This window comes from Hydractinia symbiolongicarpus, chromosome 7 (assembly GCF_029227915.1).
Source record: "Hydractinia symbiolongicarpus strain clone_291-10 chromosome 7, HSymV2.1, whole genome shotgun sequence".
NCBI lineage: Eukaryota > Metazoa > Cnidaria > Hydrozoa > Anthoathecata > Hydractiniidae > Hydractinia > Hydractinia symbiolongicarpus.
The window spans coordinates 17,885,223-17,897,689 of record NC_079881.1 but is presented as its reverse complement, the minus strand read 5'-3'; the positions used below and the strand labels follow the sequence as shown (position 1 = coordinate 17,897,689).

The window sequence follows — 12,467 nt, the reverse complement described above, 5'->3', positions numbered from 1 at the left end:
GATGACAAGTTTTGACCTCCGTCAACTGGGGGAATGTTGAATTGATCATGTGACTTGAACACGTGACCTTTACACGTGCGCTCACTTTTGTATATATTTTTCTGTTTATATTTTTGAAGAGCTTAATTAGATTTTACTTCTTGTTGAACGAGGTTGTTCTCTTTGGTTGATACCCCCGAAAACTCGTATTCTTATTATACAGTCCTCTGATTATAATTGTGGATAAAACAAAAGGCTTAATTTGTCCTAGTTATCGAGAGATTTTTTGTAAAACTTAGCGAACAAGAGGACTTTGAGGCTAAATTCATAAATAAGAAATGGTGATAATTGCATTTACTTTTCTATTCCATTCAATATAACATAAGATTACACTACATTAAACGGAAAAAAATTCTGTCAATTTGCTTTGCCTGGAACCAGCTATTACTTCATTTTCGACAATTCTAGAAACTTTGATCGTAAGTGCTTTCAGTTCGGTCGTGTCAATCATCATGGAGTAGTTCATCAAGGTATCAACGGCATCGTGTAATTGAGATGTGGTTGGTTTCTCCAAAGGGCTAGCTCCATCTTGACCATTATCCTCCTCGTCTTGCATTTCCTCGATCTCATTTCCCAGAATATCTGACAAGATCTCTTCATCGGACATGAAACCTTGAGTTACAGAAACTGCGTCATCGAAAGAGGCGACATCTTTAGCAGATAAATCTTTGAAATTTTCATCCAATCTGCTCAGTTGACGGATGGTATCATTCAGCGCGCGAAACGGATCGTCGGATCATTTGTGGAGTAGAAATGGAAATGAAATCATTTGTGATGGGTTTTCACGAATACAGAGTGATTTGGACACCAAAGGAAAATGATGTGTTACATGCCCACATGGAACCAGGAAACAAAAAGGACAGCTATGCTGTTGCTGTTCACGGAGAGAAAAATGCGATAGTTGGTCACTTAATGAAAGGCAAAAGTGGAAGATTCGCAAAAACATTTTTTTATTTTTTACAAGCCAATGAACATCATGGATGTACAGTTCGCGTTACTGGAAAAGCAGTCAACCAAGGAGACACGAAAGGCATGAAAGTCCCATGTATCTTAATGTTTAAAGGGCAGCGAGAAAAGAACTTAAGAAATATAGTTAAAAGTACCTGATATTGTTTTGAAGGACACGTTTTTTCTTTCCTTCCAGCGATCAAGCCAGCCATCCGATGCACTAAAGTCGGTCAATCCTAGCTCTTTCGCAAAACAAATAGCTTTGGTTTTCAAAACCGAGGCAGACACAGGAATGTTGTGAGCCCTTGCATTTACCAGCCATTTGTAGCAAGCGTCATCAAGGTGTTCGTATGTTGACGGTTTAAATCTATGCCTCTTCTTTGTTGACGAATTCGAATCAACAGCTTCATAAATCTTTTTCTTCTGTTTAACCCAGTTTGAAACAGTTTGTTTGGATATTCCATGTTTAAAAGCAACAGATGTAAGACTTTTGCCTTTATCAATTTCCTTGAGTATAACATACTTTTTGGTTATCGGTGTAGATTTCAGCTTCCTTTTTTGACCTAGCTGAGGCATGACTGCACACGTGAAGAAACAACCAATGTGTAGAATAGATTTGTTGACAAGTTTTTGATTAAAATCAATGCAATGTCTTCTGTTTCAAGAAAAAAATATGAAGTCATTGTACCACATAGCCGGCGTCCTAGTTATCCGTGGTCCCAGTTATGCGAAGTTTTTTTGCTTGAATAGGGTAATCAAGTTCAAGGGACCGAGATAAAGTGTACTACATAGCGGGCATCCTAGTTATCCGGTGCCTCACTTATCGAGAGTATACTGTATATTATATAACATGTTCGCAGACTTATCATTTACAGTTTTCTATTTTTATTATATTTTATATTTTAAATATATACTTAGTAAATTTACCTTTCTCTCTCACATTTGTTTGGATATAGTCTGTTTGGGTATGTTTGTAATCTTCTCTGTCTATTATATAAAGATTTTTCTTTTGAATAGTTTTCTACTTTCTATGGTAATTTTGGAGCATATTTTATATATAATTTTTTTTTTAAAATCATTACTTTTATATTTTAAACAGGAAACATATTTATAGCAGTTTTTTAAAACTGAAATGTACATATCCTGTATAAATATTCTGATAAATAAAAAAATAAATAAAAAATTTTTTTTGACAAAAGGTATACCCCATATAGTTCTCAAGCATAAACAGTTTTACCATGCAGTACTCCCTTTAAAAATTTTAAACCTTTGTTAAACACCAGCTCTTACCACAGGTGGAATAAAAATCTTACATCAGATGCATGCAATAAGATAAAAAATCTTATTGCATGCATCTGATGTAAGTTTATGTAGTTACGCAACATGTGAAAAATTAACTATTTTTGCATAAAAAAGTGTCCAACTATTCCTAAATATCGGGTGCATATATACTTTCTTAAAAGGTTTTGTAGCTTGTTGAATCTTCTATGATTTAAACTCAAAAGGTCTAGTCAAATAAGTTACATCAAAATTCCTAGCAAAGACCACTAAGAAGCTGAATGGCTACAGATAGCAACATAAGTTATATACAGGTAAGCTAGATGTTTGTTTTGAAGTGAAAGTGTTTTGAATAATTTTTTATATATCACACCTTTCAAGCATACTTATAATGAGGGTGATACTTTCACACTTCAGAGACGATAAATTTTAGTATTTATAAGCATAGCATACCATAGAAATCAAATCAAATGTTTTTTTAAAAGCGATGTCAACTGCCGAAGTTATTTGATAAAAGAAATGGAAAGCTACAGATTTCTTTTATAGTGATGAAATTGTGACAAAGTTTGCACACACATATTCTTTTAAACATTCTTGAATGAAATTTATGATCGTGACCCAGTAGCATGACGTCAAACGTTCGTCGTATTCTTTGTAGGCGCAGATTTAGACTATGTCAACCCTATCCTAACCTAACCTATTTTATTTCAGACTGTAACCATATACTTCATAACACACAAACCCTGTCAAGGTATGGTATAATAATGGAATGTTTCTCCGTAAGAGTTTGACCGTAAGATTATATTTTATAGCACACAAACCCTGTCAAGGTTGTTTCTAGGTATTACTATAATATGTTCTTCCGTAAGGGTTTGACTGTAACGCTATACGTTATAGCCCACAAACCCTGTCAAGGTTGTTTCTAGACATAACTACGGTATATTCTTTCGTAAGGATTTGACCGTGAAATTAGACCTTATAGAACTCAAACCCTGTCAAGGTTGGTTCTAGGTATTGATAAAGATTATAGGCGTTTAGTATAAATATCGGTCCCCTGTTCGGAAGGATCCTTCCGTTCTCAACATGTCTTGCAGCAGCTTGCGAGAGCGCGTGAAGTTGGTTTTCGAATGATAAAATTTTGATGGGATACATAAAATATATGCCAAATCGCTAGGGAAGATTTAATCTAATTCTATGTTACCATTTTCGCCGTGCCACAAAATCAAGTTGATTTTTGTTTAATCCAAAGAAATTAACCTGCAGAGTACTATCTTCCCGCCCATGTAAAAACAAACAAGGATGGCTGCACAATAGTTTTAAGGTTAGTTGTTTTTGTTAATCTCCTTTGTTTCAATAATAGCTAAGTCATGTGTTTCTCCTTATTTGGTAAAACACGCGGCTGCGCTTAAAAAAACGCAGCCGCGTCTTTATTCTGTGCGCCTATATTAAATAAAAACAAAACGTTGTAATCAGGCACGGTAGTTTATTCTATTTAAGTATTGTAACGAGAAAGATGCTGAAGAAACTCAACTCTGCCGATCAAAATGTTCAAGATTATTTTTTAGGAGAAAGATGTATTTCTAACAGTTAAATAAAAATTAACCTTTAAGGTGGCAGTAATCCTTTTAAAAATCGGAATTTTTTTACATGATTAGTTAGGTAAGATTTTTTACAGACTATATATTCATTTTTTCTGATATAACACACTTGTCACAATTTTATGGCTAAAATACTATTATCTTTCACCAAAAATATTCAGCCTCAACAATTCCTCTTTAAAACAAAATTCATAAATAATTAATTAGTTCTGCCGAACATGAACATAGTTTAAGTCTACGCGCTTGCGAAATTGTACAGAAAGAAATGACGTAATTATTAAAGAGAAACGTTAATAACAACAAAGATGGTGCATTATGTAGAAAAATAAGACGATCTTTATTATGCTACACTGCACGAGCTTTAACTTTCGATAGCATTTTCGTTTTACTTTAAAATTTTCAGATATACTTGGTGAATCATGCAGCCATGATACGGTGTGCGGAAATCTTGCGAAAAAAAAATATATTACGAGTAAAGACTCGTAATATTTTTCTTTTAACAATGTTCGATGCAGCAGGGGATGTTAACAAAGAATCTTTTGAAAAAAACAAAAGGCTATAGTTAAAAAAAAAGAAGAATGAACAAAAAAAATCCGCACACTGTTTTAACAAGGTCAACCCAAGGCTCATTTAAAATCAGAAGCTGATGAAAAATAACGAGATTGTAAAAAGTTGGAGCCTGCAGAAGCCGATTTTTTTCTAGTTTATGATACATTTTTAAATAGAAAGTTCTGCTGACGCAGCAATTTTAGTGTTAAGTTAAAATCATTTTATTATGTATTAAGGCCTATATTTTCAGGAAATTGTAAAAAAAAATGGTATAAATAAAACACTGAGTAAATAATTCAGCTATTTGGACAGCTAAAAAAGGGTTACTGCATTGTTTTTTATATATATTTATCGCTTTTGACATAGTAAAAAAATTGGCTAGATTCTCGCTTGCGTCCGACGGATCTTCGCTTTCATCGTAACTGTCCACATGTTAATATTCATTGAGATAAAACTTTGAAAACATGGTTCTGTTTACACTTCACGTTTAAATTGTGGTTATTCAACAATACTCTATATTGATGCATAATTTACACGAATAATGAGATTAATTTTTAGTTTTCAGTTCTCCCCCACTATTAATAGCGTAGGGTTGGACCGTGTAATAATTTACTCTATTTCATCTCGCAGAAGGAAAGAAAACACTCCCCATGAAGCATTAGTGGACGGTCAATAAGAAAACTTTGTTTACAAAAGCTTATAAAGCCGTGAGAAATGAATAATAAAGCACTCAAGATATAATTGTTTATTTTCCTTTTGTAGAAGACTTATGTGACTAAAAGACTAATCACAATCACAGATAATACGCGAGATATGGGACAATCAATTTCGACTATGACATTGCATAGTGAAAGCGGTATTTATGTAGACTTAGCATATTATGAAATATTCTCTGTTTATTGAAAAGGGATAGCCTGTTACGCTCAAATTATAATTTTAATTAGCTGCCTTTTGTGCCATTGACTAACGAGGATATAATACTGGTACTCATTTTAAATCTCTCTTTTTACATATTGAGTCTGGTTTGTAGGTTGAAAAAAAAGGTTCCTTTTTCAGGTTCTATTGCAATATAAAAATCCACCTCGAATAAGGTGCCACGCGGCACCTGATATCAGTTGCCATAGTTATAGTCGAAATTGATTGTCCCATATCTCGAGAATATACATTTAAAGCGGGGTTGGGGCAGGAATCAAAACAGCCAGGGTAAAATAAGTGAAAAATTGTTTAGCGCTTTAGAGTGGTACAAAAAAAAATTCACTACAATTTCTGAGCAAATAACATTGTGTGGTCGCCAACTTTGTCATTAACTTTTTTAAACTGACGCTCTAATTGCTCCAACGTTCCTTTATCTTTATGTTTCTGAACTAATTTCAACACCGAATCTAACTCTCCGTTTTCTTCTAAGATTTGCCACGAAGAATCGCAACCACGCCACACTGGATCTAAAATATTTTCTATTTTAAAATTATCTTTGTAGAGTATGCAGCCAGGTCTACTGATACACGACATATTGGTAAATCCATTCTCCTTCAAAAAACTTATCAGTATTTCTTCATCTATGAACAATCGTTCCAAGTACGCATTTGTCTTAGGGGCCAAACCCGTACAAAAGCCATTCAGGTTTTCTCGGAAACAGGTGTCAATCAATAGAACACCACCTGGCTTTAACACTCGGTGTGCCTCCACGAGAGCCTTTTTCAAATTATTGTGTTTCGAAACTTCCTCCTCATTTTTGACAGTGTCCAGATGATGCAAAACTTCTATGAAGGTACAAGCATCAAATGTTCCATCAGCAAATGGAATTTCAGGCAGAGGGTGTTCTTTTATCTCCACTACTCTCTCTTCATAGTTGGAAAGTTTTGATTTGGCTTTTGCAAGCATTCCATTACTTGCATCCAATAAGGTCAATTTCCCAATTCCATTTTGTAAAAAAGCAAGACTGTAATTTCCTGTCCCACATCCGGCTTCCAACATATGGATCTAAAGGAGAAATAAATGTAACATGGTGCAATAAATAAATAATTAGTATAAACTTGTTGCTAATGCGTGAAAAATGACTTATGACCATAGTAGGGACCTTACGAAACCAAAACAGAAACGGCGACAGCAAGTGCCAGGATCTAGCCGTTCTGGGTTAACAGTCCCGCCCTCCGTAACATTTGACGTCGCACAATACTTAATTTAGGTATATGATAGATGTTTTTCCTCCAGGATTCAAACCCGGATCTATCATTTGCACGTTTCCCGAATCTATCATTTGCATGTTATAGCCATTATACCAACAGGGCATAAATACATACATGCAACATTATTCAGTTGCACGTTATACTCAGAGACTTACTGGCCCACCTTAAGGGTATAAAAAGTGCGATAATAAAAAAAGTGCGCATGAAAATACTGCGTTTTAACGCTCAATATTTTCAGATTCGGGCGGAATTAATTAGTGCTAGTCGGCAACATTGCTAGGAAGTGCAGAGTTTACTAATATTGGAGTTTACTAATATTACTAATATACTAATAATAGCGATATTGGGGTTTTCATGGGATGCTTTAAACAGTATTTAAAAAAAAGATTCGCACTAATAAGTTACGCACTACGCAAAAAAATTAATTTGCTTTAGTTTTATAACAAAAATGTAAATTGGATTAGGTACTTATGCATACCGCTAAAAGTATCTAATAAAAAAAATAAATCGCACAAATAAATCCCACAACCACTGGCTTGGATCTAAAGCAGAAAGTGACAAAGGACAATGAATTATGATGTATGTCTTAACAGAAAGAAGTACATGATTCGCTAGCGCAGTGGCTTTTATATTGCGACTACAAACTGCAATGTTTGTACGAAAACGGTTATTGCATCAAAAAACCTAGCATGATATTTCCTGCTCCATAGTTGGATATTGTCCTGAAAGTTGTTAATCGAATTAATCGTAGCCTGTGTACTTAAAAAAATAAATCATTAAATCGACGGCGCAGTTGGTGCAGCAATCACGCGGTAGTTTAGAGGGCGTGAGTTTAAATCTCACAAAGTGCGTGAGTTGAGATTTCAGTCGATCCTTTATCGTAGCAACATTTAGGACATACAGATTGTTACATACACGCCTTAAAGTGTATGGTCAAGGTTATTGCATAATTTTATTTTAAAAATTCCAACGGGGGATGAGCAGGCAGATACATATTTAAAGATGTTATAATATACATACAAACTTTCCGCATGAGTGGTTAAATGAAGCCCAGCAGGCACAGCAAACGGGTCACCTACCGGGTTGCCTTTTTTTGTGTGCAATTATACGGCGAAAATACCCACAACTCAGTGGAAGGGTAAACTGGCTTATACCCGGGGAATTTATCAAATGGCGGATACTGCGACAAAATAAATTTTAGTTAAACCGCTTTGACGTTCATGTGATTAATTAGTCGTTTTAGTAATGTGAGGCAAGATGTGATAAATCAAATAAATGTCATAAATTTTCTTTAGAGAATCAATGATGCATAATTATAACGTGGGAAGCCTTATTGTACTTTAGATTGTGCATGAAAACGACCGGCTGAAGTTTGCAATAAAATATTACTTACTTTGCACTTATATATCTAGGAGTATCTGACATATACAAAGGTTGTGTTTTAGACACTTTAAAAAGGTAAAAGTTTTAAATTGTATTAATGCTCGGTTTCCATTGACGACACAAAATGTTTTTAGGGCTTAGTACTAAAATGTTTTAGTCATATCATTTTAGCTAACGCATAACGCAACTTTCAAACCAAAACAAACGACCTAATGGGTCGTTTGTTTGGGTTTGAAAGTTGGAAAAAATTCATGTCATTCATTTTAAAAGGATAATTTATGTTTAAAAGACAAAACCAATAAAGTACACTGACATGTCTGAGTGTATTATTAAACAAGCTCGGCAGAATCCTGTGGTGCTACCTGCATCGATGAAACAGCAGTAAAATAAAGCGTAACGAGACAGAAATTCTCACATCGTGGCTAACAAAATAAATATGAATTCTTCTGGAAGATAAATTCTTTTAACAATTCAACAATTATACGTTTAGTTTTAACAACTTAAAACATTTCTGTTCATGCGAACATAACGGATTTAGAGAGATTAAAAACAATTTTGTTTTAATTTCAAAAGTTTATATACGTTCACAGCTACTCATTTTTATGAAAAGAGAAGTTATTTTCACCTTTAAAGGATCCTTCTTTAGCATTCCTTTTATCATGTATGACATCACATTTGCTCCATCAGCAAATCTGAAATTGTCATATGTCTTGCAATATTCATCATAATCTCGCAGTATACTCATGATTGAGAAATCCTGTAGATTTTTAGAAAGAAGCCTGCAAGTTTGACAGCGTGATCTGAAGAATGTAATTCTAATTTAACAAGCTGGTCGGTTTAATTAGGCGTAGGAATTAGGATTGGATTATTTCAGACTTATGGCTGGTTTCCACTCAAACGAATGTGGTCGAATCGATCGACGTCGACCGCATCGATGTTACTATATATATAAAATTGCATAATCTTCGTCGATCCACGTCGACCTGCCCGTGGAATTCGATCGAATTCAAAAATAGGATTACTTTCTACTTTTTTGTCGATCGATTGAAATTTATCCAATGAGATTAATTTATACCCACGTAATGTCAACAAATCCACTAAGAAATGAACATTCAAGCAGGAAAAAAAATAGCTAAAAACATTTTATAAAACAAAAATTTAATTACATATTTGATGCAGCAACAACAAACACTACTCAACACGAGCAATTGTTAAAAGATGAAAATGCATCACCAATATTCGCAGATAAATGATAAGGAATTTAGATAACATTTGTAGAATAAGTTAGCAGATTTCAGTGTCTTGGGACAATTCCTCGAAACGTTTCAAAGACAGTCCCAGTAAATAAAGAGTTTGTAGGCAAATAGAAAAGAAATTTTAGAAGAATACTTAAAAATAATTTTGTTTATCGTATTTATATGTCATGAAGTCCTACGTACATACTCACTGTCAATTATTTTATATCAAATATGTGTTATTGTTTTGATATAAAATTGAATGAGTCGCCATCAATTAAGCCATGGTCGAGTGTAATTTTCGTTCGTTTGAGTGGAACGACTTTAGGCATTGGCTAAGATTAAAATACAAAATATCAATTACATGCCTACTTAGTTTAATTTATATTTTGCGTCACTTGAAGTATTTAGCAAGTACTAAAACGTTCTAATCTAATTATAGCTGCATGTCTCAATCAATTCATGTGACAGATATAAACGTGTATCAAAAAACAACAACAACACAGGAGTGCGAATATTAAAATCTGCATTAATAAATAAATGGCCATTAAAATTGAAGGTGTCTAACAACTGGACTATGTATGTAACATTTGAAGGATAAAATCTACTAAAGTTAGTTGCTCTTAAAATGCAAAAATTATTTGGAAAAAATTGTAACATATTTCATTATGTCCCATACAAAAACGCTGATTCTGAAACACAAATCTGTATATAATACGGGTTTGTTTATTGCATAGTCCCTATCAAACAATATTTTAATCTACAACGTCAAAGTAAAACAGTTTGCAACAACGGTCATAACAGTCTCACAAAAGCTTACACGAAATGTAAAAAAGAACGGTTGTATTCTAATTTTAAAAAATCTGTTCTTTTCACATTATGCATGTTGTCCTTACCCATAAAATCTTACACAAAATTTAAAAAACACAATTTGGAACTCATCAAATTTAAAGGCACACAGCCCTCCCCGGTAAGAATTTATACCAAATGTAGAAAAACACAGCTTGCAAGATGTAAACTCTAATTCTTCATTTGTGTATGGTTCTTCGTCACCAAATTAACATGAATTGTAAAAAAAATGTTTCAGTAACATTAAAAACAACAAAAGTCAGTTTTTTCAGTATATCATTGTATTGCAAAAAAATTTTACCTGGAACATTCACAAACTACAACCTGTAAACTAAAAATCAACTAAGATCAGGTATTTCGGTCTATTACGTACCATCCTGTTCAAAAAAAGCATTATATACAATGTAAAAATTAAACAGTAAAACAAAAATTCGCAAAAGTCCATTATTTAAGTATACATATTGCATATGCCTTCTACCACAGTATGGCAATCCAAAGTGTCAAAAAGAAAAAAAAACAGCTGTGAAAGACTTTAAAATTGAAATAAAAAAGTAGCTCTTTGAGTGTATTAAATATGTCCATACGCACAAAAGGTTACACTAAATGTAATGAAGAATGGTTGTGTTTCGTAATTTAAATCAATAAAAGTCAGTTTTGTACTGTTTATTGTCTATACCCACAGACACTTACACAAATACCCCCTGATCTAGCTTGATCTATTGGCACGTGTCTGATTTATTTGTTGTTATATTGTTTATAAAACCTTCTTAAACTTGATTGAGCTCGGATATTAACTGCTATTTGAAACAGGTTATTAATAGAAGATTATTTTACTCATCTGCTGCGGTTGAAAACCGACTGTTGAAAATCTAGTGAAATCTCAAAGTTTGTTGTTTTGGATTTATTTTGCTCAAATAATCAAAAAATCGTTACACACAAGTATTATAAATATCTATTATATGCCGACAATAGAAACCATGCCGTGCAAACATTCAACAAGTTTGTTGTAACTCATTGACTTTGATTACTCTCGTTAACAAATAATTGAAGGATTAATCGAGTACTTACGTATGATGATTGATCCAGATTTTATTTTCCAAATCTTCTGCGTAAGCATGAGGGTGAGAGCGAAGCTCGATAACCCCAAATCCTACTTTGAAGACAGAACGTGACTCGCTGGCCGAGTGTACCTGCTAAAGCCAAAAAGGCATAGGGCAGGGAGGGCAGGGCACCCTCATGCTTACGCAGAAGATTTGGAAAATAAAATCTGGATCAATCATCATACGTAAGTACTCGATTAATCCTTCAATTTTATTTCCCAATCTTCTGCGCAAGCAGAGTATGAGACTTCAAAGCATAAACGCGGCCAGCGGATGTGGTGAAAACAAAACAAAGGGTGAGAAGGATAAGATAAAGAAAATTTGAATAACTGAGCAAACTTCTTTTAACAATATAATGTTACAATCAGTATGTAAATGTTAAAAAGAACGCAAACTAAGATTCATGACTTGTCGCTTCCATAACTGAGTCCAAGAGCGAGGCACCAAGATCATGAAGACTTGTCACACTACCAATAACATCTCTACAATAATAACGATAAAAGGTAGAATCCCTACTCCAAGTGCCATACTTTAAAATGACATCTAGAGGTACCCCGGTAATTTTTGCTTTACTCCCAGAGGCTGAACGACAGCTGCCTGGGGAAAAAACACTGGTATCAATACCGGCTGAGGTCATAGCTGATTTTATCCATCTTGATAGTGTATCCTTAGAGGCAGCATGATGAGGTTTCCCAAAAGTTACAAAAAGCGGAGCAATTTCCTTAGATATCAATTGTTCTCTTTTTGACAGGTAGGCTTTGGTACATTGGAGTGGGCATAAATCTGGGTCAGAAGGGAATGCCCTGTACATCAAGGTCCTATCAGTCTTTTTAGGCCGTGTTGTTTTAAGCAAGCCAGGTAAGTGACATAGCATCACATCGTCTGTCAAATCTATATACGGAACAGATATATTATGGACACTGTGAACTCTTTGACCTGCTAAAATAGTAAGGAGACAAGCCAGCTTGATGTTAATATCCTTAAAGGATAAATCTTTGTTAGGACTAAGAGACTTTAAATAAGTCAAAAGAACATTTGTATCCCATATTAAAGAGTATTTGGGGGTACTTGGTCTTATATTAAAAACTCCTTTTATAAAACGGCTTATCAATGGATGCTCTGAAAGAGAACTGTAACCACTGATTGAAACAACTGAAGCAATAGCACTTCTAGTTGTACATAAAACACTATATCCAGACCCACCTTTGAATAATTCAGTAAGGTGTATTAACACATCTTTCACATTTGGATGATAGGGATCAATCGACCTCCCAGTGCAATATTGTATCCATCGTCTGATTG

At 34.1% G+C, this 12,467-nt stretch overlaps 1 protein-coding gene across 2 annotated transcripts; it reads right to left on the bottom strand.

Annotated features, from left to right (window-relative positions):
- Positions 1–5,616: 5,616 nt before the first annotated feature.
- LOC130648880 (uncharacterized) lies at positions 5,617–10,012 on the bottom strand. 2 transcript variants are annotated; one of them, XM_057454995.1, is made up of 2 exons: positions 9,429–10,012; positions 5,617–6,392 (listed from the first exon to the last, which is right to left on the bottom strand). In XM_057454995.1, exon 2 carries the CDS (start codon positions 6,384–6,386, stop codon positions 5,670–5,672), a length of 717 nt encoding a protein of 238 aa, XP_057310978.1. In that variant the 5' UTR covers positions 6,387–6,392; positions 9,429–10,012; the 3' UTR covers positions 5,617–5,669. The 2 variants fall into 2 exon arrangements, with proteins under 2 accessions (XP_057310978.1, XP_057310976.1); XM_057454993.1 differs by lacking the exon at positions 9,429–10,012 and adding an exon at positions 8,607–9,031.
- Between the last annotated feature and the right edge of the window lie 2,455 nt (positions 10,013–12,467).